The sequence below is a fragment of the Macrobrachium nipponense genome, chromosome 3 (assembly GCF_015104395.2).
Source record: "Macrobrachium nipponense isolate FS-2020 chromosome 3, ASM1510439v2, whole genome shotgun sequence".
NCBI classification, from domain to species: Eukaryota; Metazoa; Arthropoda; class Malacostraca; order Decapoda; family Palaemonidae; genus Macrobrachium; species Macrobrachium nipponense.
Window position 1 is genome coordinate 27,061,237 of NC_087202.1, and position 25,000 is coordinate 27,086,236.

Consider the following 25,000-nt stretch of genomic DNA (forward strand, 5'->3'; position numbering starts at 1 on the left):
TAGGGGTTGGACGGGCCCTTTAACCTCCAATATCCTCTCGGCAGCCGTTATGAAAAATGGGTCGGAAAAGCCAACTGAATCGAAAGTTCAGAGGTAAAGTTCTCCAAGACGTGAAAGGTCATTCAAGGCGAACTCAAAGATGTCATCTCGCCTTTGTTGCATTTTGTATGACGTCTCTGGGATACTCAAGGCGGCAGGAGTCAGGAGGTAGGAGGCAGGAGGAGGCTTTCAGTGTGATCCTCACTGGGGGATATGCATCGACATTAAAATGGAATAGATAATTCTACGTTCGGAAAGGCTAGGAATCACGTGCCGTGTCAAATTTGGCTTGCTAGATATTTTCCACTGGTTTTGGATTATGTAGTGGTTACTATATTTATGGGATGCCAACTGAGCGACTTTATTATTCAACTCTGCTTAGATCTGAATAAAAGAGGTGTTAAAATTAAGTAGCCTATGCGATTGCATAAACGAATAAACTTATCACATCAGTATGAAAGCTACCAAGCTTAAAATATTAGAGCATAAATGTATCATATGAAAGCGATGATCTCAATAAATGTTCTCGTATTACTAAAATTTGCACGAGAAACTTTCCAAAGCCACAAAACATTCAAATATAACGATACCTTTCAGTATTTGAAAGTATGGGCTGACGACCTGGCATCGGAACCGTTAGATTACTCACTAGAAATAACTTCCAGTCACTTTTTGATTAAACAATTAAGAGGACAGTGGTTGTTCCTCGGTCGCAGAGATCAAGCTACCGTTTCGTTTCTTAAAGCCCCGTCCACAAGGTCGAGCTTTGTCCGACGAACTTTGCTCGAAGTGACGTCAGAAGCTCGACCGTGTGGACGGGTCTTTAGGCAACCTTCATGCTAAGGGTATGACGCTTCAGCACTTGGATTCTCGAGAGCTGAGCTGGACAGATTGCAATTACAGCACAACAGTTCGCCGAGAATCGCGTCATTACAAAAACCCAGTTTTCAGGATAGCTGCGGATACTGAACGTTTGAGGATAGTTTTTAAAAACCAACTTGATAAAAAGATTTGTACCTAAGTCTTATGAATCCATTTCATAATGAAATTCGTAAACTCTTTCCCAATTAACTGATGGGAAAAAATTGAATAGAACATTTTATAAAGTGTGTATGCATGAATTTCACAGGCAGCATGAGAATTCAATCTACACATTCTTCAGAACCAGCAAGATTTGAACTTTGGGCTGATATACCCAAAAAATGTAGGGCGCAAGTACTGCAATTATTGACCTATTCCACTGAAATATATTGCACGCTGAACCAGAGGAGCAACTCTGTAAACATGGTGGGCGTAAAGATGTTTTGCAACATCATACACGGACAAGGAATGTAATGAAAACGTAATCCTCGTTCTTTTAAAAACATGAGAGTCAATCTCCCTACCTATTCAACAACTAAAATCCGGTTATTTTCAAGATTTAAAAGAACTTGGTAACTTGCGTAGCACATTGAAAGACGGTTGACCGAACAAGTAACACAGTAATGCGGACACAAGTCACACAGAGACACAGTAATCACCAAATGTGCATGAACGGCATCAAGAATACACTACTGGCCCTAATCTCCCAACAGGACCACAAGATCAACTCGTGACGGAAGGAAGCGGATACCACCAGTAGAACCGGTCCTTTCACCACGTATTAATTAATAATGGATCGACATGGCGAATGGAAGGAGAGTGACCATCACCACCATCAGCGTCATCACCCAAGAGGGGAGGGATAATCTAAGGCCGGATACTCTATACCTGCTGCTGCTGATGATGATGATGATGATAACGAAGGAGCTCCCAAACTCATTAAGTCGGGAATGCCGGCTGCCAAGACTTTTCTCGAGAAGTCCGCACTCACGCCAGAGTAGATTTACCCACGATGATTCATTCACGTAGCACATTAATACGGGTGAATCAAAGTACCCTCTTTCACGGGAGGTATAGAAAAATGACTTAGACATCGTTTACTCGAGATTTCAATGAACATTTTATTTTAATTTGAAATACATTTTTTTCTAGTTAAAGGATCAGCATACTAAACTGGAACAAAACTGCACAGTATACACAGCTACTGAAAATTTTGATTAAGTATAAGTATAAAAACATACAGATTTGCAACCACCAAGAATTCCATTCCTTACCTGGAGAAATCTTAGTCAGTTCAACCAGGAGGAAGTCGAATTCGAGTTTTTATTCTCCCACGAAATCAAGTGAATCATTCTTCAAGTCGATTTTGCCGTGATCTCTGTGATACATTTTGACGAAGCGCCTTTCTTTTTTGCTCGTAATTTCTTTCTTAAACGTATACACTTCAGTTCAATAACCTTATGTTTATTAATAACTGCTGCTGCGTTCATGGAGGTAAAAGGTCTTTCATTTTCAGTTACTCATGATACTACTGTGAAACAATTTTTTTTCTTTATCGTTCGCTCGTTCTTTCTAGAATATTGTTTGCCTCGTTTCTTATCTATTTATCATTATTCCTCTTGGTCAGACTGCTATAATGTACGGTATCTGATTTTCATGTTCCCTTTTCTTTATCCAACATTCTTTATTATAACCTCATGTATCAACGCCATCTTGAATTGTCAATTCAAGATGGCGTTGCATGTATACCACTGATGAGTGTATTTTTTCTCATTTTCTAAGTTATGCTTTAAGGCGTTCACCTCATTTTAAGGAGACAATTTAGCCCAAACAAAAAACCTACTTGAAGTCTCTTCTTAAATCATCTGACTGCATTGGGTCATTTCAAAGAGCTTTTGCAGATTTTATTTCCGGAGTTCCACAACAAACTAAACGATTTTCCTTTTAACTAAGCCATTACAAAGTTCGTCATATTGGTAGAAAATCTAACAAACTTGGATTTTTTACGTATGTCACTTTTCACAGAGAACTTTCTGTCATTAGATAAGTAAAAATATCCCAAAATGATGTCTGGTTTTTTTATTATAAATAAAACAAGGGAAACAACTGGGAAACTGTATACATCTGATGGCGGCACCGTTCATCTATATATCTTCTTAACCCCAAAATGTTGCGCAGATTTAAGGGCTTGTGGAATCTGGCTTCTTTTTTAACCGAAGCCTGAAATTCGTCACTTCCAGAGAGTTCAGAATCATATCGCAAATTAGTTTCGTTGCGTAACTGCCATTTTCAGACAGTTTTATTAAAATATTTTCTTCTCTGTGATACAGATTTGAATTAAACCTAATTTATTTCAAAAGCTTTCATTATCTTTTCAGTATTTTATCTCAGTGTTCTCACAACACATTACATCAGAATATTTGGACATAACGCATGCGGATTTCATGTTCTTTTCCTACTTTTGCAGTATTTTTTCTACTACACGAGACGTTACACCGATTTGAACCATACAATACACATTTTTCATGCGCGAGCTCATAATTACTCTTACACGAGATTTTATACTTGAACACCACCAGGAAGAAATGAAAACTGCTGTAGATGCTGAGCGGCGTCGGCTTTACTGCTGAGCCATCTTCAGAGGACTGAATTTGATTTACATTATTTTCAATATTATAGAATATGCTTCTGAGAATAATGCTCTTATCAATGAAGAGCTACATCAGCTTTCTACCGCTTTGCTATGATCCTTGACTCTTAAGTTATTTGACATATTCTGGGAGTTGGGAGGAAGTCATATCGTTACTTATTTCTTAGTGCCTGTCTTTCATTTCACCAAATATCCCAGGAATGGAAGAACGGATTTTGACGACGACTGGTGAAAACACTTATTTATTGGCTCAGGCCAACTGAGTAACTTTTGATGGACGCCAATGAAGTTTGACAATATGTTGATAAGAAACCATCTCGCTCATTGCAAAGTATAAACATTTTCGAGAAATTCAGTGCCTTATCGAAGGCATTATATCCGCCTTATCGACCTGATATTGCTGCCACATATTTGTTATTAGTATAATGCAGGGGTTTTCAACCTTTTTCTCTCCCCGTAACTTTTCGGGCATTTGTAATGTCAGTAATGTATCCCCTTCACTTTGTATAACGTGGGAAACAAAACCAACTCTGAAAAACATCTCATTGCGTATATTTGCAAGGACTGTTCAGAGGGGAAGTAAGTACATAGCTCTCCAGTCATAACCAATAATATTGTAAACATAAAGAATTACATAAAAAATAAAAGAATTTTTTTTTTTATAATTATTTCCCTCTGGCTATGCAGTAAATTTTCAAGGTTATGGTACTGAGCTGCAAAAACAAAATACATTATTATTACATCAGTTGCAAAGGGAGTTCATGAAATGGCTGAAACTGTTTTTCAGTAACTATGCTAGTTGGTTGAGGAGCAATTTTTGCTAAAGGACATCGAAGGTCGGCATGTACACATTCATTCAAGACCTAAGGGGAGCGCGTACCCCAGGTTGAAAACCCCTGGTATAATGGATACTCGTCTTTCTGAGTTTAACCTTCTAATGGTCAAAGGTTAAAGTCAAAGTGACGGTCCAGATTTGTGTGTAATCTACTGTTTACTGGTGCTCAAAATACGCGGGCATATTTCTCATTAGAAATTTCTCAAGACAATCTAAGCTGTGAAAGTTTGAATCCTGATGAATGAATGAAGTAATGGAGTTATACTCTTTCACGAGCCTCTTACTTCGTGTGAATCATTCTAGAAGAGATTTGACAATACACTGAAAATAAACAGTACAGGAACTGAGCACAGTTAAAATTACGACAAATATCTTATAGGGCAAAGAACTTTATTGTTCTTAAGTGAGGGCTCTGCAACAGCCAGTCACTTCATGACAACTCTGGGAATGCAGTTGTTATCAGAACAAAATGTTTTCACGTCAACATGGACCTCTGCTCTTTTGAGTGAACGGTAAGAGGGTTAGAAAGTTGCTGGACCAATAAATACACACCCACACACTCACCGGAAAACCCGAAACACCCCCCACACACGCACACACACACACACACACCTACACACATAAATTTTATATCTAGTAATCGAAAAAGACTTAGGCCTAAAAAGTCCCGCGCACGGGTGGAATCACATCATAACCCAGATGGGGTTCTGTCATAAAAACCTTTCAATTACGTCGTAGAGAGGCAGAGTTCAAGGACGTAGGAAACGGGACTGGAAGAGGTGGGAATGAGAGAGAGAGAGAGAGAGAGAGAGAGAGAGAGAGAGAGAGAGAGAGAGCCGTTCACGCCAAAATTGATGTCGAAAGGCAAGCGCTACCGAATACGCCACAAAACCTCATAAAATTCCCCACCGTGGTCGCAAACACTAGAGGCACAATGGTGGTACTGTCACGTAATAAAAAGAAAAGTGTAAATAATTAATTAGAACTTAGAATATTACTCTACGCCGCCTTTCGAAGACTGAGTCATTTCCTGACCTACAAACAAAGACTAAGCAAAACCTCGGAAGAATTCTCTCATTTCTGTCACCACTACTGGAGGCTCTCTCGCAGCGAGTGCCGAGGCAATAAAAAGGGAGCAGATTTCCCGCCCTCTCACACTGAGACAGAACGAGATCGCCGCATATACGCTTTTAATGTCCTGAGGACTCGTTACTTCTGGGCCCATTTGCTGGTCCACTGTTATTGGAAATAAGAGGCAATACTTGAGGGATTTGGAGCTCGAGAGGAAAGAAGGGCAAGAGGATCACTGATATATGTTTCATACATACATACATACATACGTATATATATATATATATATATATATATATATATGTATGTATGTATGTATGTATGTATGTATATGTGTGTGCGCGCGCTCGCTTGCTCGCTTTTGTGCAGTTCTTGATGGTATCAAGCCCCAGTTCCCAGTAAGCCTTTTATAGAATGAGGTCACTACCTCTATTCCCTTCTCAGCTGTGGCTGGAGGCCGCCATAGCCAGCAAATTACTAGGTACATTATTCACTAGTTTTGGTAACAGAGACAAAATGAATCTCTCAGGGAGTACAATACAATGAATGCGAATTAAGTATCCAAAAATTAAACCACGTGATTACGTTGAAAATGGAATTCAATTTCCGTCCAAATATGTTGAGGAAACTTACATAATTATACGAAACAAAAGAAATAAAATAGAATGAAAAAAATTCGGATAATTTTTTTATCAACAACGATCAGAACCGATGTTTTATCATGTTAGAATTCTTCAAAATAAAAATCAACGTAAGTATTGCAATAAAAAAGTTCCACTTTCGAAATGCTGTGTTTGAACAATGTTTTTGTTTGTTAAAATTGGTACTGTTCCTTGGTAAATGGGTCTTTTTGGATGTCTATATAAAAAGAAAGGGCAAAAGTGAAAACATCATAAATATAAATCAATAAAACAATAATCCGAAACAAGCTAATTCCCCCTAGTATGCACTAAAATCCACTAGACTAATAAGTATGGCCTGTTTTTAAAAAATTTCAATATAGCATGATAAAAAAATTCAATAATTTTCTTCAATGATTGCAATGGTAACATTATGACAAGTTAGGCCAAGATAGAGCGGTAATTAAAAATTTATTTGCGCTCTTCTCGCTTTCATTGCCTCCTCCACGTCTTCGCCATAGACTGAAAGGAGGAAAACACTCATTTTTACCCCTCCTCCAACCCAGACTTAAAAAGGAGGCATTAATGCCCCATACTAATCATTAAAAAAGGAACAAAAATGTGGCCTGTCCCCGGCCCCCTCCCACAAAAGAATTTAAAATGGAACGCCAACGCACCCTCCTTACACAAAAAGAAAAGGATACAATGATGTGCCTCCAACACACTTGCTTATAAAAAAAGGATACAATGATGTGCCTCCAACACTTGCGTATAAAAATTTGTCGCTAATGTGATGTCCTAAATTAAAAATGGACCATTAATGAACGTGCCAACACAAAAATATTACCTCTAATGCAAGTGTCCTCCAATAAAGAGGAACACTAATGCGCTCCCACAAAAGAAAGGGGCTTAAGCTCATCCCTCCTCATCTACACATACACACACACACACACACACACACACACACACACAAAAGGAATACAAAAGCTTCCTCTGCCATAAAAAGTAACACTAATTTTGTTTGCCTATAAAAAATAAAAAACTTGAGCACTAATGCACCACTCTCTACGCAAAAAGAGGACATTAATGCACAATCCCCCACAACTTGGATGTACATAATTGCGCCCTGCGCCCCCTACCCCCCACATAAAAAAGGGGACATTTATTTGGCCTCTCACCACACAAACAGGGGACATTAATGCGCATAGACCACAACGGTTGGGGCCTTCCTACTGTGTCGTACAAACTTTGAATGGCTTCTATAAACGGAAACGTGGAAATCCTAAAAGCGTTCGACTCTTGCAAGTAATTCATGGCTACTGGTGCCAGCTGAACTCTAACCTTTACTGCAGGATTAATAATTCTTGTGTGACCGGCAGAAAAGCTGCGAGGTCATCCACACGCACTCTCGTCTTTTATTTTTGCTGCCACTGTGACAGGGGCAGTCTCTCTCTCTCTCTCTCTCTCTCTCTCTCTCTCTCTCTCTCTCTCTCTCTCTCTCTCTCTGCTTGAACCTAATTATTTACGGAGCGTTCGGCTGGCCTTAGTTATCATAATCATGGCGGCCAGTGCAACTGAGAGCTGAATAATTAGTTCAGGCCGTGAAACCAAAAAGTTAGAAATTTACCTTGGGAAAATCCTCGTTAGGAAGACATACTTTTCATAGTTTTCCCTATATGTAGTTGACATCCCATTTCCTAGTCAATCTCTTTTTCTATATTTACTGAACATCAGGGTAAGTATAATTTGTTGCTATTTTTTTTCTGGTGACTATTTTTTTCACTTTCGTCAGCTAATTTTTTTTCAATACTTATTTTTCTATGTAGAGAGGTAAAATGTTCTCACGTCTCACTTCCTTTTGTTTTCAATTTTCGATTTTCCTTCCACATAATTTTCTTTTCCTTAGCTATTATTTCCCTTCGCCTACACCTCTCACAGCCTGACGATACCGTCCATCTCTCCTTTTCCAACATCAATAATTCCTCAGACTATTTCTTCCCATTACGAAAGTTTCCTTTAGCTGATTCTCATATTAACGTTCATAGCTTCCTCTTTCACTCTCCCTCCTCGTGGAAGAGGAGTGGGAGTAGGAGTAGTAGTTTGAAGAAGACTGAAAGGGGTAACAGGGGAAAGGTCGCAGGCTGCGTCTATTCGTCAGCTTCCTTTTCTCTTATCCACGTGCCAACTGTGTGTGTGTGTGTGTGTGTGTGTGTGATGCCTAGGTATTATATTTCACAATAATAGAGTACGTTCGTCCATTAATGTATTCCAGGTCCATGATGTGACTGAGAAAGAGGTTATTTCTGCAATGTATGTCAAAAAGGCGTTAGCCTTAACCAGCGCATGTTTTATGGTTTCAATTTCCTCTCCGGCTCGCACGTACTAACACATTGGTTCATAAAAACCTGATGTTTGTTATTTGTTATCAAGAGATAACGTACGCAGCTGCTGACAGAAAAAAACATTCAATGTTCGCTGACACATTCACACTTTAACTTCAGCGCCTCAGTGGCGGTCGCGGGTTCGATTCTCGGCCATTCCATTGAGGAGTGAGAGATGTGTATTTCTGGTGATAGAAGTTCACTCTCGACGTGGTTCGGAAGTCACGTAAAGCCGTTGGTCCCGTTGCTGAATAACCACTGGTTCCATGCAACGTAAAAACACCATACAAACAAACACTTTAACTGCGGAATAAACGTTGCAAGAGCAAAGCTTCCCCAACATTGGCCACTTATTACACTTATATACAGCAGGCTCATCAAACGACGCATCGAGCTCCCTCGATTCGTTGCATCATTCACCCCTTCCTATCTTGCACACAATATTGTGCGTCCTAAATATTCAGGCTCCTATTCCCATCACCTTACACCATCCATTCAACCCCGTATGGGTCTTCCTGTCCTCCTCCAAGCAAAACCTTTGAATTACATATTCTTTGCGCAAACCTACCATCACCCATTTTTCCCACACAATCGAACCATCCCAAAATATCTGTTACCTTCTTTTTTTTGACCAGATCCAATGTACGTCTTTACTTGTGTCACCGTATCAGTTCTTTTAACATAGAATATGATCATCAAGAAGTTATCCTAACAACCTAAAGCTTTGTTTCTTTCATCCGCATTCTACACTCTCTCCACACTTCAAAAAAAAAAGGGGGGGGGTTAGCTGGGGATAATCCAGCGCGGCTTTAACAAAAGTTCAATGATTTTATCATAAAAATATTGATAATAATAAGACTGCTTGGCAGATGGACATCTCCTAGCCTAAGTGCTTAAGAAATCCACTCATGGTATGGTAATATCAACGTTCTCTTGTTTTCATTTTCGAAGTTCTGTTTTCGATTGGTTAAAGTCTACACAGATTCAAAATTGTCAAGCTATTCAAGGTCAAAGCCCGAGAAAAAAATAAGACTATAAATGTGAGAAATCAGAGTATGTATCATAACTTGACCATTTTATTAAGGCCATGTGCAAGTTACAATTGTGCATCCAATGGTTATATACATACGTAAAGAAATTAAACGAATCCTGTGTAAAGAGACTGATATGTTTGTGCTTCAATATAAGTATGGAAGCAAAAATAACGCATAAATAGGAATACGTATATACTTACAGACATAAATGCATATATATAAATAAATTTAATATATATATATATATATATATATATATATAGATAGATATATAGATATATATATATATATATATATATATATATATTATATATGTATATATATAGATCTAGATATATATATATATATATATATATATATATATATATATATATATATGAAAACTAAAAGGGGGAGTGCCAGTGATGAATCGTGCTATTGCTTTGTCATGTGTTGCTCTAATTAAAATGCGCGTATTTTATGCAGGGGAGTGAATCGTCCTGACGCTTGCAAATAACACAAAAGTTTTAACGTTTAATTTTTCCTTTTGAATATGAACAGAAACCTTATTTATGAGAGAGAGAGAGAGAGAGAGAGAGAGAGAGAGAGAGAGAGAGAGAGAGAGAGAGAGAGAGAGAGAGAGAGAGAGAGAGAATGCTAAATGATTAAACCCATTTATTTTTTCTTTTTGAAGTTTTTGCTTCAACATGCGGAAACACATGAGACCTTTTTTGTTTTTTATTTTATTTTCTACTTATTTATTTATTTATTTGCTTATTAATTTTTTTGGTCAGAGAAGGACGCGACGGAAGCCCCAGCGATATTATCTAGGTCTAGCCCTCCCAAAAAAGAAAATCATTATTAAACAGAAAACAAATGATATATATATATATATATATATATATATATATATATATATATATATATATATATATATATATATGAAAAAATAGAGAGAGAGAGAGAGAGAGAGAGAGAGAGAGAGAGAAAGGAATGGTTCGGGAAAATAAGCGAAGCCTGACCCAAAGGAACAGAGAAATCCAAAGATTCATCAGGAAAGCAAGTTACAGCACTGAGGGAGACAGGATTAATTTCGGTTACTATAGCTAATTACAGAAAAATAAGTTATATTAATCATTCATATGCGATATGTTTGTTTTCTTGTTTTTTTCAACTTGATATCTTTGCTCGTTTTTACGTATCGGGTATCTTCATAGACAATGAATTTCAAAAAATGAACAGTTCTTTTTCCTGGATAGGCTCGTGTTCTGCACAGCTGCTACCTACTGAAAATGTAAGAGTTGAAAACATGGATCCTTTCTGATTTCTAACCTCCCATTGCTATATTACTCGTCCTTCTGTCTATTTTCATTACTCGTCCTTCTATCTGTTTTCATTACTCGTCCTTCTGTCTGTTTTCATTACTCGTCTTCTGTCTGTTTTCATTACTCGTCCTTCTGTCTGTTTTCAAATCTGACGTGAAACATTTGTGGGAAACGCTGAGCCCATTTTATTACTTTCCGTCGATAAATATGAAAATTCCAAGAAATGCCGCGAAAATGATTCTCCTGTCGGATCGAGGGAATAACTACCTAGTTCAAGTAGAAGATTAAAAAAAGGCAAAAGGAAGAAATGACCATCCAAATAGAAAAAAAAAAAGGAAAATCCACGCTCGAAAACTTAGCTAGAATAATTATATATATTGGCCTACATGCATGATAAAATTAGGTAAATAAGGGCAGGAGGGGAAAAAGTAATAAATAAACAGGGAAAGAACGGGCAACCAAGAATGATAAAACTCTAAACTAGAGAGAGAGAGAGAGAGAGAGAGAGAGAGAGAGAGAGAGAGAGAGAACAGCCGTCCATCTCCCCTCCCGAGACGGAGCCTCCTAAAATATTTGGAACCTCGCAGGAACCACGAAGTATGACAGGGCGTAACCCCAAGGCTTACCCTGACACCGCGTGATCTCTCTGCCTCTCACAGAACGTAAATTTCGGAGAGATACGTCTGATACGCCTTAGAAAAGTCACGCAATATTTGCAGCCTCAGAAATGATGCCAAGTGGGTGGAAATGTTTTTAAATTAAGTTTATCAAAACTGTCCATAAAAAACATGCAAAATACTTCTCTGTGATATATATATAATATATATATATATATATATATTATATATATATATATATATTAGAAATAATCTACATACAATCATGTGTGGAACAGAAATGAATTTCTGTTTTACATCAGGATCGAACCCAGCAGGATCGAACCCAGGCTTTTCAATTGAGAAGGAAGGCTGCTGCCACCAGGCCATACAATTAATTCATGAAAGATGTTGGAACTAAGTATCAAGTGCGGGAAACATGACAACTCTTCAACATTTAACCTTCAAGGGTGGCTTGTGCAGGTCCCCTTCAATGAAGCTTACGCTCGCGTATTTTCACTTAGTAAGCAACGAAAGTATTGTTGGTGATTATTTTGTTTTCATTGGGTTTGCATTTAGATACTTTGATCCTGGAAGGCTGGTTTTAGGTGTGTTAATTAAATTAGTTCAGTCGATTTGATCGAAATTTCTGTAAGTGGTTTTTTAGGAGTACAATTTTATTTCACGTAGTGTTATGAAATAGCGCACACACACACACACACACACACACACACACACACACACACATATATATATATATATATATATATATAACTATATATATATATATATATATATATATATATATATATATATATGTATATATATATGTGTGTGTGTGTGTGTGTAAATTTCTGACTCACATCAAGATCGAACCCAGGTCTTTCAATTGAGAAGCAAGGCTGCTGCCACCAAGCCATACAATTAGTTCATGAAAGATGTTGGAACTAGTAACCTGTACCTAAGGCTTTACCTGGGGAGGCTAACTGCCTAGCATACCACCGTGTTTTCCCCAACTTTCCGACTCAGCAATGACCTAATTGACAGGATTTCATTCGAATTATCCCTGGGTTCGATCCTGATGTGAGTCAGAAATTTAAGTCTGTGCCACATGATTTGTGTGTTGATTATTTTTATCATAATCACTCAAAGGCCTTAGGTACAGGTTACTTAGTTCCAACATCTTTCATGAACTACTTGTATGGTCTGGTGGCAGCAGCCTTGCTTCTCAATTGAAAGACCTGGGTTCGATCCTGATGTGAGTCAGAAATTTACACACACACAAACATATATATATATATATATATATATATATATATATCTATATAATATATATATATTATTATATTGCTATTTCATAACACTACGTGAAATAAAATTGTACACCTAAAGATCCACTTACAGAAATTTCGATCAAATTGACTGAACTAATCGACACACCTAAAACAAGCCTTTCAGTATCAAAGTATCTAAATGCAAACCCAAAGGAAACAAAATAATCACCTACAATACTTTCGTTGCTTACTTAGTGAAAAAACGCGAGCGTAAGCTTCATTGAAGGGGACCTGCACAAGCCACCCTGAAGGTTAAATGTTGAAGAGTTGTCATGTTTCCCGCACTTGATATAAATCACTTGATATAAATCCTAGAAAAAAAAGTCCATCTCTCTCCGATTGCTCATATCAAACAGTATAGCAATATCTCTGCCAAATGCTCAGAAAGTACTAACCAACCAAAAACAAGAACTCCACATATATTAGTCTTCCCTAAGTAAACCAAACTTACTTTTATACATTCCACCTGTTAACTGTTATAATTTCTTCTAAACCAAAATAAACTTCAAAGCATAAAAAAAGCACACGAAGCAAACATTAATTAGACCGTACCCTCCAAACTTCGGTTTATACACTAGATATATTGTGGGCTCCTTTAGCAAGAACTTTTACGCGAGCCTTATAAGACCATAATTGGTGTATATGTAGTATTATATATATATATATATATATAATAATATTTAAAAGTTTTTTTATTATTTTTTATTATATATACATATATATTTATAAGGGTTGGCATGGGTAGATACCCGGGGAACTACCCGCTTGCCCTCCTGGGCCGGAGTTTTTAATCTAAAAAACCCGGGCGGTTTCTTAGGTTTTTTAAAGCTATTTTTTGCTTCTATATTCCGTTATCACTGTCCTATTGTGTAACTTTTAGTTTGATACATAATTTAAAGTAGAACAAATATATTTACATTATATGTTATATTTACATATTTTTACATTATATTTTAAATATATTTACAAATATATTTAAATTATGTTAGATGTAATAGAATAGTTTTCCAATCTAAAAAAACCGGGCGGTTTTTTTTTTACCTTTTTCATCTGTTTTCTGCTTCTACAATACATTATAACGGTACTATTGCGTAAATTTGAATGTGATACATAATGAAGAGTAGAACAGTATACCTAGAAAACCCCCTTTTTTTCTCTCTTTTTTTGGAAGACATAATATAATTAATTACAATTTACTGTACAGAAAGTCTCCTACTGCAAGAACAGATTCTGAGACCCGTTGTAAGTCAGATCTGTTCTTAAGTCAGATTTATGGTCAGATCAGGAACATAAGGTACTTGAGATTTAGCCCAGGCCTACTAAGTAAACTGAAGTCTCAATTTTTGACTGCAACAGGACATTACTGTACTGTACAGTTACAGTATACAGTATGCACATACATTATAAAATATCAGGAAAAAAGAAAATCCAGTTTTTGTTAAGATTTTATGTTGAAAAGTAATGAAATTATGAAAAACTAGCAACGTTTAATACCTTAGGCCTAAAAACAAAACAAACTTGGCTTTGGTTTTGGGTAGCACAGCACTTAAACTTTCATAGGCCTATTCAAGCAAAAATAGTAAAGATGCATTTAAGCAAAGAGCCATAGTAGACTCACATCTCAACTGTGCATGTGATGTCTAGCCCAGTCCCTTACCACGCTCCTGATTGGCTGTTGATAAGCCGACCACAGGGCTGGAAACTCTCCGTCTCTCTTAAGAGTTCATATAGGCAGGATGTATGTTCCACCTCTCTTGAGGGATACTTTTGAAAGACGTACCCCTCAGGAGAGATGGAACATACACCCTGCCTATGTGAACTCTCGAGAGAGACTGAGAGTTTCCAGCCCTATGATTGGCTTATCAACAGCCAATCAGGAGCGTTGTAAGGGACTGGCCTAGACATCAGATGCACGGTTGATGTGAATCTAGTATAGTGCAGTACAGTAATTCAACAGACCACAACATTTTAAGTAATTGCAATTATGATTAAAGTATTCTTAAATCTGAGCTCACATGTTCCAGAATCGACAATCTTTTATGGAGGTAAAGTGGCATGACAAGCAAACAAACCTCAATTACTGTACAAGTTGCCGATTAACTTTAGTCCTATACTGCTTTGTAGTTGTATTGTAAAGTATAATAAATAATTTTATGGTAGTTTAGGGTATATGTCAGAATACTTATTGGACACTACAAGACAGCAAGTAAGCAAATTAAAACCCACGTCTCATACTTACATGTGAACCTATAGGCAAATGATGATAAATTAAGTTATTAGATAGATAAATGATAATGGGGAAAAACTGTTTCATAAAAGTTGCTGTCAAAGACTTGGGACTTCAGTTTCCCAAACTTTCCATAGTAGGCCTAAGCTAAAGAAGTCTTAATTACCAAATATACCAGGTCCTGGTCTGACTTAACCCTTAAAATACGGGACCGCAATTTTGGTACAGACTGAACTTAAAATCGGTCACGGGAAAGGAACTTTTACTTAGTAGGTGACTTGCATGTCTGTTCAACTTATTTTTATATTTTTCTCTTAATTTTTCCAGGATTATAAATAGATAGCTGAAATACAAATGAAACTTCGGGCATAGAAATATTACTAGATTTAAATAGTAAAGGTAAAGAAGCAATAAGGAAATAGAAAATATATATGAAACTAGTAAAATGTAAAAATAAAAACGCATTTTCCTCATAAAACCCGGTTTAAAAAAAAACCGCCCGGGCTATTTTTTTTTTTTTTTTCAACTCGGGTTTTTTTTTTACCTACCCTGATATTTATACATATGCATATGTATATATACATACAATTACACACACACAAACACGCATACACACACACACACACACACACGCACAAACACACACACACACACACAACCCCACACACATATATATATATATATATATATATATATATATATATTATATACATATACACAACACACACCATACCGGTAGGGAAGCTTAATTTCACTAAGATATATAGATCTGATGCTGCTGCCAATTGAGACGTAGAGAATAACTTCAGATTCCCTAAGAAAATGAAATCAGGATTTTAATTTTTGATTTCTTATGCAGTTTCTGAGGAAGATTTGGAAAAAAAGAGAGGCATAGAAAAGGAGTGTTTTTTTTTTATTATAGGAATAGGAGGAAAGGAATCAGGTATAAGATTCTGAAACAGACAATTACAGAAACTTTTCAATAGCAACAGAGCGACTACAATCCTTCTGGAAGGATTCCACGCGCATCACTTCATAGATAACATGGAAACAAGAAAATAAAAATTTTTTTTAACCAACCAAAACTAAATCTTATTCTGATAACTTGTCTTCACAACTAAGTTTTGTTTCTCAAACAAGGAACCTTGATGATAAAAAAAGAAGACATAAAAAAGGTAAACTAGCTATGAAAAACAAGCCTTGGGTTTGAAAGTTGAGTTTTATATTTAATGGAAACGCAAGGTTGGTCCTCAAAAAAAGAGAGACTAAAATAAGGAAACATTGTTACTTAAAAAGGACTTGATAAAACATGTTTCTTAACTACTAACCTATGGCAAGGGCGCTTCCTGGGTAAATCCATTCACCAGAGGCTTGTAGAGCGGAGAAAATTTTGCGCATGTCAAAATGGAAAGGACAAAACTACTAAGTCCATAATGGCAACAGTTCGATAGACATTGGAAATGAAATATAAAACAAAAGTGACAATAATTTCAAAATCCCAAAGCATAAATAACACGATAGTCTTTTATGGTGACAAACTTGCACAAACAGATGCAAGGTGGGAACGTGTAAGATATCCAGTAATAAATGAATGCTACTTACTATACTTGTATAAAAAGTAACATATTCAAAATGCACATATTCACTTATTTCCACATACCTACTTACATGCGGAGAAGCGCTTTCACTCACATACGTACATGCTCATACGGAAGAGCATACAGCTGGTATTTGTTGATAAACAGAATTACCATATACCCCTCACACAGCCCACCCAACATCAAATATTTTTCGACGCCTTCTCTCTCTCTCTCTCTCTCTCTCTCTCTCTCTCTCTGACAAAATCCCCAACACCGAAACCACAACCCTGTACCAATTCAGCATTTCTGATTATGTGTCTCGTTTTATATTTTCAACGACAGAAGATTTCAAAGAAAAACCTCCTCCCGCCCTTCCCCCAAACCCACACTCCCTATCCTTTTAGCTCCCCTTCCTATTAAGAGATGGAGAAAACGCCAAACCTCCACCCTTCCACCGTTCTCTTCAGACGCATACCCTCTCCCAACCCCCCAACCTCTCTCTCTCTCTCTCTCCTCTCTCTCTCTCTCTCCCTCTCCCCCCCCCCCCCCCCCCCCCCCCCCCCCCCCCCCCCCCCCCCCCCCCCCCCACCCAGCGGCCGCACCTCTCTTTTTCATAAAGAAGCCAAGCCATGTTGAAACCACGTCCTGCCGGGGTTGAGGTCGGCTTATTGTGGAAAACTTGTCTTGCATGAACTAGGGGGCTTGGGAGGAGTCTCCGGGAAGGTTGTTGAAAGAAACAACGGAATAGGAGGACACGACACGTTCGGGGAGAGAGAGAGAGAGAGAGAGAGAGAGAGAGAGAGAGAGAGAGAGAGGTGTTTTCCATCCATCCCTTTAGTCTGTTTGACTAAAAGCCCCTTTCTCAATTTAATCAGGCTGAACCAATATTTCCAATACGTCCTTCTTTACATAGAAATTTCCCTAAACTATATCAATAAAATAATGGAATAACGACACGTACGAAGCTTCAGCCATGAGATACACCAGCGATGCCATTGTCGTCAAATACATACTGATCCAGTTATCATCAGACAGTTCAAGAGGACGCTTTCTACGATACTGATCTAATTCTGGTTTTCCATTCAAGGATAGCCGCCTACTTAACAAAACAGCACACGTTACTAAGAGAGTGAAGTCAAGTTTTGAGGACCACTGACAACAGTTTTATACGAGAACTTGATAGCCCTCATGGCAACTAGAAAAAGGAATCTAATATAAAAAAGGACAAATATCTGCAATAACTGGTACCTAGAACACAAAGGATTAAGTTACAGAAATCAGAACCCCTTCTTGTCAAAAAGGAATAACCAAGTTTTTTTTTTCTTTTGCAAAGATGTTTATATTAGCTAATGACATTAGATTACCTACGTGAAGACGATGGAATGACCTATTGTATGATTTTATCTGTTAATATAATCAAACACGGGTTTCAAGAATAGAAAAAATGAGAAACATGAAAATCATTCGCCCAACGACCTATCCATTTTTAGTTTCTGCGGTTAATGCGCGTCAATGTCGAACGTCTCAGTGCCAGAGGTCCTTTTTTCGTCATACCGTTGGACAGTGGAACAGTCTCCCTGGGAATGTTGTGCAATTGGAACCTCAAATGAACAAGCACAGATGCAATGCATTATTACCCTAAAGCACATCTCCCTGTATTTTATAATTTACTTCTATTTATTTATTAATTTGTTGATTTATTTTCTGTCTATTTCTGTGTATTTCCTGTTACCATCTGTTACCTCTTTCATATGAACAGCATATTCTCTGGAAGCTTGAATGTCAAGTCAATGGCCCCTTTGGGCTTGTTCCATATCTAAATAATAATAATAATAATAATAATAATAATAATAATAATAATAATAATAATAATATGATTAAATGAGACAAACGCGCAGCAACACTTACTTCTGCTGATGGCGTCCAGGTGGTTGGGAGGCCACAAGATGTTCCTCATCTCGGCCATCCATCTCTGCGTCTCCGTCTCGCTCTGGCCACTCAGATAAAGGAGGGCCTCTCCCCGTCGTCCACAGACTTCGAAGGCATATGGATGAGACCTGCAGAAAAAGAGTAAGGGATGATGAGAATTTACAGAGTTGAAGAGCAAAAAAAGGTAGATGAAACGAAATGATGCAATGAATGAATTCAACGAAGCATCGTATATATCGTTTGTTGGATTCAAGTTATGCGAATGCTCATACCCTTACCAGTGGAAAAATATCAATGATATGACTCCAATTACAAACGTATCTTTTTTTTAATTATCATTAATCAGTATGAGTAGACATCCATATAAAACAGGCCAAAAAACGCTTAAAAGTGAAAATTTGAAATCATAACGAAGTGATATATATGTAAAACTGACGATCAAAAATCGACAAAAGATGCATGCAGACAAGATAAAAGTAGACAAGAGAGAGAGAGAGAGAGAGAGAGAGAGAGAGAGAGAGAGAGAGAGAGAGAGAGAGAGAGATTTACCTGGAAAACAGACATTGATGAAAAAGTGCGTTTCTGACATTTAGAATTTAAATATTTTACCGGCTCCTAGTTGAAAAGATATTTATTTGCGGTGGAATAAAAGAAACACACACAGACTCACACAGATGTTTGTAAGAGAGAATCAGTTTTTAATTATACGCTCTCTCTCTCTCTCTCTCTCTCTCTCTCTCTCTCTCTCTTATACCAGGAAAGGAAGCATCCAGTCACTGAAGCAATTCTACCAAAACTTTTGTGTGTGAACGGAGTTTCTCTTACTTCTTAATGCAAAGTTAAACGAAAACAACAAGTAGTTCTAAGAATTCTCCCTTCCCTCGTATTTTAGCAAGAGAAGAGAGACGAGAGAGAGAGAGCAGAGAAGAGAGAGAGAGAAGAGAGGAGAGAAGAGAGAAGTGAGGTGAAATTTAATAAACTAAGATAAGGCGGTAGAATAAACTTTTAAGAGTAAATCTTCTTTAACTGTTCTTCTTCTTCTCTCTTCTCCTCTGCTCTCTCTCTCTCTCTTTCTTTTCTCCTCGTCTCTCTCTCTCTCTTTCTCTCTCTCTCTCTCTCTTTCAAAAAATTCCCAAATACACAATTTTCCGTCCAAAATAGGAAATTTGAATGGAGGCTGTTACTTAATTTAAGGTCAGTGCAACACGCTCACTTCATGGGAACCTTTTGCAACACCTCTGGCATTCACGCCAAAACCCTCCATGATTCTTGCATGGTTTGAAGCGCCGGGTAAAAGCTTACGCGATTCATTATTCACCGGCGATGGAGTTGACCACTACCCACGGAATAACCACCTGCAGTGCCATAACTTCCTACGTAAGGAATGTGTGTGTGTACTTTAAGCTTAGCTTGTTAAAAATATAAATTCAGCATCAATTATTTACTGAGAGCATTTCTTGTTCTTTGTCTGTATAATAAATAATTGAGAGCATTTCTTGTTCTTTGTCTGTATAATAAATAATTGAGGGCATTTTTTGTTCTTTGTCTGTATAATAAATAATTGAGAGCATTTCTTGTTCTTTGTCTGTATAATAAATAATTGAGAGCATTTCAGGTTCTTTTTCTGTATAATAAGTCCTAAAGTTTGGTTATTTCCAGTAAAAGCACTTTAAACACGATTCCCGTGTCCGAAGACAAAATGACAAGTATCAAATGTAGAATGACCAACAAAATAATTGGAAAGACTTATTTGGCTCTAAAAGGGACATTATACCCCTCTCCCTCCCTCTCTCTCTCCGAAATACAAATGGAGAAAACGTCAATAAAAACGGTACGACAAATAGGGAAGTACGAGTTAGGCAAATTAGCACGACATATTTAAGAGCTACATCTCATCAGGTGGTCTATGAATAAGGGTGCGAAGTGTTTTGAAACTCCCGCCACTAAATGTGTCCAATTTTTAGTTGCTTTGATATTCATTGATACCGTAAAAACTTTGAATATTGAGAAATTCAACCAATCTCTTTCTTATGCTTCCTATGGTAGTTATTTTTGCTGCATTAGTACTGGCTCCGTGGGTATTTTGCATTTTTTTCTGATTTTATTTAATATGCTAAAATGTAGCATTGTATAATGTTTTCTCATCTTCTAATTGAATTTTAATGGCTCCTTTCATTTTTCCTTCAGTCAATCGTTTCCCCGTTCATATTTTACGAAACTCATAAAAAGATATGCGACACACACACACACACACACACACACACACACACACACACACACACATATATATATATATATATATATATATATATATATATATATATATATATATATATATCAGAATCTCTCCAAGATTGGGATGATACCATGATTCCAATAATAATTAACGTAATTATAAACTGAACTCGTATACTAACTGGATTTTCACAAGAAACATTAAACTTTTGTCAACTTACTGTGTAATATGCACTTAGATCACCTGATGATATTTAACTCTCTTAAATATGGTGATAATAGCGTTTTTACCTTTGACCTAATTACTCTCTGTGTAATGTCCCTGTCTGTCTCCACATTTATTGTTAAAGGCTTTCTTTATCACACCAATTATAAAAAAACTCATTATTTATCTAATATTGTCGACCGTATTGAAGCCGCCGCCTACATATACATACTTCAGGATTTTATGCTTTTCCCCAACGTTGGAATATCGTTCTCTGGTCTGGATGGCATTATCCTTCCCAGATCATATCTTTGACAAAAACCAAGAGAAAATTTGGCTTTCTTTTATCCAAAATCTGGTGTATTATTATTTAGATTATTACTGCTTTACACCTAGTGTTGATGCCTTCACGAAACTTTCAAACTAATAATGTTTTTCAATACTTTAGTGCTTTGCTCGTAGCATAACAGACAATGTGAATATGAGACTGATTTTTTGGTTGCAATGTTATTGTGCGGGATTATTTTACTTTCATTTTTTTATGTTCACTAACCTTACTAGTCTTTCTTTTTTCTGTAACGGGAAAATGCAGCTTATATGGCCGTAAACGAACCAAGACATGGACTATCTATAAAGCAATAAAAAACTCAAACTAATGACCATAAGCCTAAAAGGCGTCCCAGTCAATAAGACTCTAAGCTATCTATTAAAAAAGCAAATCGTTTTCATTACACTTCATGGAATATTTCTGTACCAGGAAACTCAGACCACTTATTGGGGCACAGGTCCTTTGAAAGGATCCACTCCAAGCGGAAAGATGAAACCATTACCCCTCCTCCCCAGTTCATTTATTATTGATAATAATACTATTCCCAGCTCTGAGCCAAGACGGTAAAAGCAACTGTCTTCAAAGATGATGAGAACCTCGGCCGATAGCTATCAATGTACATTAAAAGGGAACAGATACTAAAGGGCCTCCCACATCTCTTCTTTCCGGCCTCCTCTTTCTTTTCGTTCTAGGTCTTCTTTCTTCAGATCTCTTCGTCCCGCCCGTTTTATTTTTCTGTGACACACAAATCGTTATTCTGGTCAGAATAATTATCCTTACAGAAGGAGGAGGAGAGAACTGTACACATTTCTCAGGCTGAGATCAGAGTGTGTGTCTACGACGGAGCCTTCCCCGCCGATTTACAGTGAAGAGGGAGCGCCCTTAACCCCATTTCTTGTTTATATAGGTCTCCCCTGTGATTTGCTTCAAAAGGGACGTGCCTTTCACAGGCCTCGTCTTTTAATAAGAAGTTCCCCTTGTCAAATCCCCTCAACAATAAAAAAAAACCTGCCTGAGGGGGAGCACACCACTCCTCGGCACATGCTCTTCGCAGCGTTTTATCACTACTCCTATTCATCCCTCTTATTGCTGTCATCAAAGGCATTCAAGAAACCATCATTACTGATATCACTGTATTCCCGTCATCACAAGTACTGAAGATATCAACGATGACCTCACGCGCTCAGGCGAGGGAGCTATCCATATCCATCAATGCAACAGCTACTGACGCAAGCACAAAATAGCCGTCTTTTTTTATCATTATCGTAGTTGCTCCGACATTTCTTCCTTAATTGAAGGAATTGCTTTAGTCAACGTAAAGCTCGCTACATCGCCTTCTTTCTCCCGGAATGAATCTAGTTGCGTTTGTTTTTAAAGAATTTACATTTGCTGCATCGCGACACTATATAAAAATACGAGTTTCTCACTGAAATTGAAATATAAACCTTAGGCCCACGGCCAAGCGCAGGAACCTATGAGGTCATTCAGCTCTGAAAGGGAAATTGAGAGTACAGGCGGTTTTAAAAGTGTAGCAGGAGGAAAACCTCACAGTTGCAATATGAAACAACGGAAGAAAGAGAATACGAAAGGAGGCACAGTAAAAGGAATGTAAGGAGTTATATCTATGGGTCGCGTAAGGTCCTCTGATGGCACTATCGCCCCCACACCCCCTGGGAGGGGTTTGTAACAAATAACCGAAACTTCCTCTATATCAGTAACTTGACAAAATAAATTAATGACTAAACAATAGGCTGATCTTGTAGCTACAGTCAACAGTTCACGATGACATTTCAAAGCATATCAAGCTCCCAGGAAACCAAGTGAAAACACTATCTGGTAATTTAGTTCAAGATTTCAGTAAGCTCTAGCATAATTAGATTTGGTGAAAAAAAAAAGACGGTGACTATGGAATGATAACAAAAGCCGATTTTTATTAGCTGCTTTATTCCATTCTACTTACTCTAAAAACCTTTGCATAACTGAGCGCTACTTAATGGCTTACTAACTATAAAACAATGAAAGAGGTCATAATTGTGTTCGTGATATTAAGCTGCTAAATCTATTCAAAGCCCCAGTCAAAAATGTATGTAAAAAGATAATCTAAATTAAAGAAAAAATCTCTCACCTACTTTCTTTCTTTTAGAGAAAATTATGTCTTTCAAAGATATCAAGAGAAAAATAAATCAAAATACAGTTCACGACTTCGTCAGTGTTAATCTTTTCCAAGTAAAATTTATACACAAGTTAATATTATATATTATATACTCTATATTATATATATAGATATATACATATATATATATATATATATATATATATATAATATGTATGTATGTATGTTTGTATGTATGTATATTTACAAGTGTGAATGCGTGTCAATACAATCTGTATGCACGAATGAACGTAATGAAGTACTGTACAAATCAGCTAAGCAGGTACACTCATAAAAGTTAACATAATCCGTGCAGCATCACTGCACTTTTCCCATAAAAGTCCGTGAAAGGTTAAACGGTACTTTACGATGCGATAGGCAGTGAAAGGGATTCCACTCTGTAATTATTTGCCCTGATCGATATACCCACATATCCCAAAAGTAGTAATTTGTGCCAGAGATCTGCCTGAATGTAGCTTCCCTTAAACCGTCTTTCCAATAATTGATTTTCTTTATCGGTCACATCATTTAGTAGTATAAATGATTTTTGGAGTCGATGCTCAGTAATACTGTGACACCAACATTTGTTTAAAAACAAAAGGAAAAAAATGCGACTTAAATGGCAATCTGATAATTAATCGGAGGAATAATGAAGGGTGAACGCTCAAAACTGATAACATACTGCCTATACCTGTGGCCAGCAAAGTCCTCCTGAATACCTTAATCATTCTCTCCCTAAAACATCCCTAAATAAGAGCTGACTTTCGACAGCGTTTCTCTCGGATGACCCAGAGATATTTCCTCGTGCTGAGTTTCCCGATGACCTCTGCCATTTCTTCTCATTTCAAAACGGACGGTTCGTAGAACACTGTTCTTTTTAAAGATGACCATGGCATGGGGACTCTAGGCCATAATTCACACACTCGCTTAACTGCTCTAGCGTTAACATAATGATACTAGGATTTTTTGTTATTGGTGTCTTGAATACTACGAATTGTGGTTTTTAATGACAGCATTGGCAGGTTTTGGTACCTTGTCACTCCTTTCAAAAATATATATTTTCGTGTAATCTAAATGATATTCACATTTGAAACTACTGTATATTCCTGAAAGGCTCATATACTCCCGATCACGAAACCCAATGTCTTGAAGAAAAGATTGCACAGTTAAAGATGAAATGATTCGGAGGTTTCTGTGCAATTTCTTTTACAAAGTTTATATCACTTATAAAAATTCTGTAACTAAAGTAGTCAGTACCTAAGTATGATTTTTTCTATGCACGTCGGTGTTCTTCAGCGTGTTATAGCGTCTTGCTGTCATGTTAAAAAAATCAAAAGACTATGTATTTCAATAAGTTTTGGTAAGACATCCTCGACTCCTTTCAGGTATAAATATAACACCTACGAGGATACTTGCTTACACAGTTACCGAGTTAAGACTGTAATCGGTTAATTAAGACTACAATCCCTAATTTGAACGTCGACAACTGCTTATTGAAAGCCTGTGGGGTCTGTAATTCTGTTCCTGCTCATGACTTCCTGACTCATCTTATGACCTACACACCTGAAGAGGCAGTCTATAACTTCTATGAATTTCAGTCCTCATCCTCCCTCATCCCT

At 37.2% G+C, this 25,000-nt stretch overlaps 1 protein-coding gene across 7 annotated transcripts in view; it reads right to left on the reverse strand.

The window, feature by feature from the left end:
* LOC135221669 (uncharacterized) overlaps positions 1-25,000 on the reverse strand; it is a 488,794-nt gene that overhangs the window by 31,814 nt on the left and 431,980 nt on the right. For 6 of the 7 annotated variants that reach the window (XM_064259381.1, XM_064259378.1, XM_064259377.1 and 3 more), the window contains 2 exons: positions 18,441-18,589; positions 16,281-16,322 (listed from right to left, as the gene is read on the reverse strand). In XM_064259381.1, coding sequence (XP_064115451.1) covers positions 16,281-16,322; positions 18,441-18,589 — 191 coding nt within the window. The remainder of the gene's footprint in view (positions 1-16,280; positions 16,323-18,440; positions 18,590-25,000) is intronic. The other variant, XM_064259382.1, reaches the window with a different exon arrangement.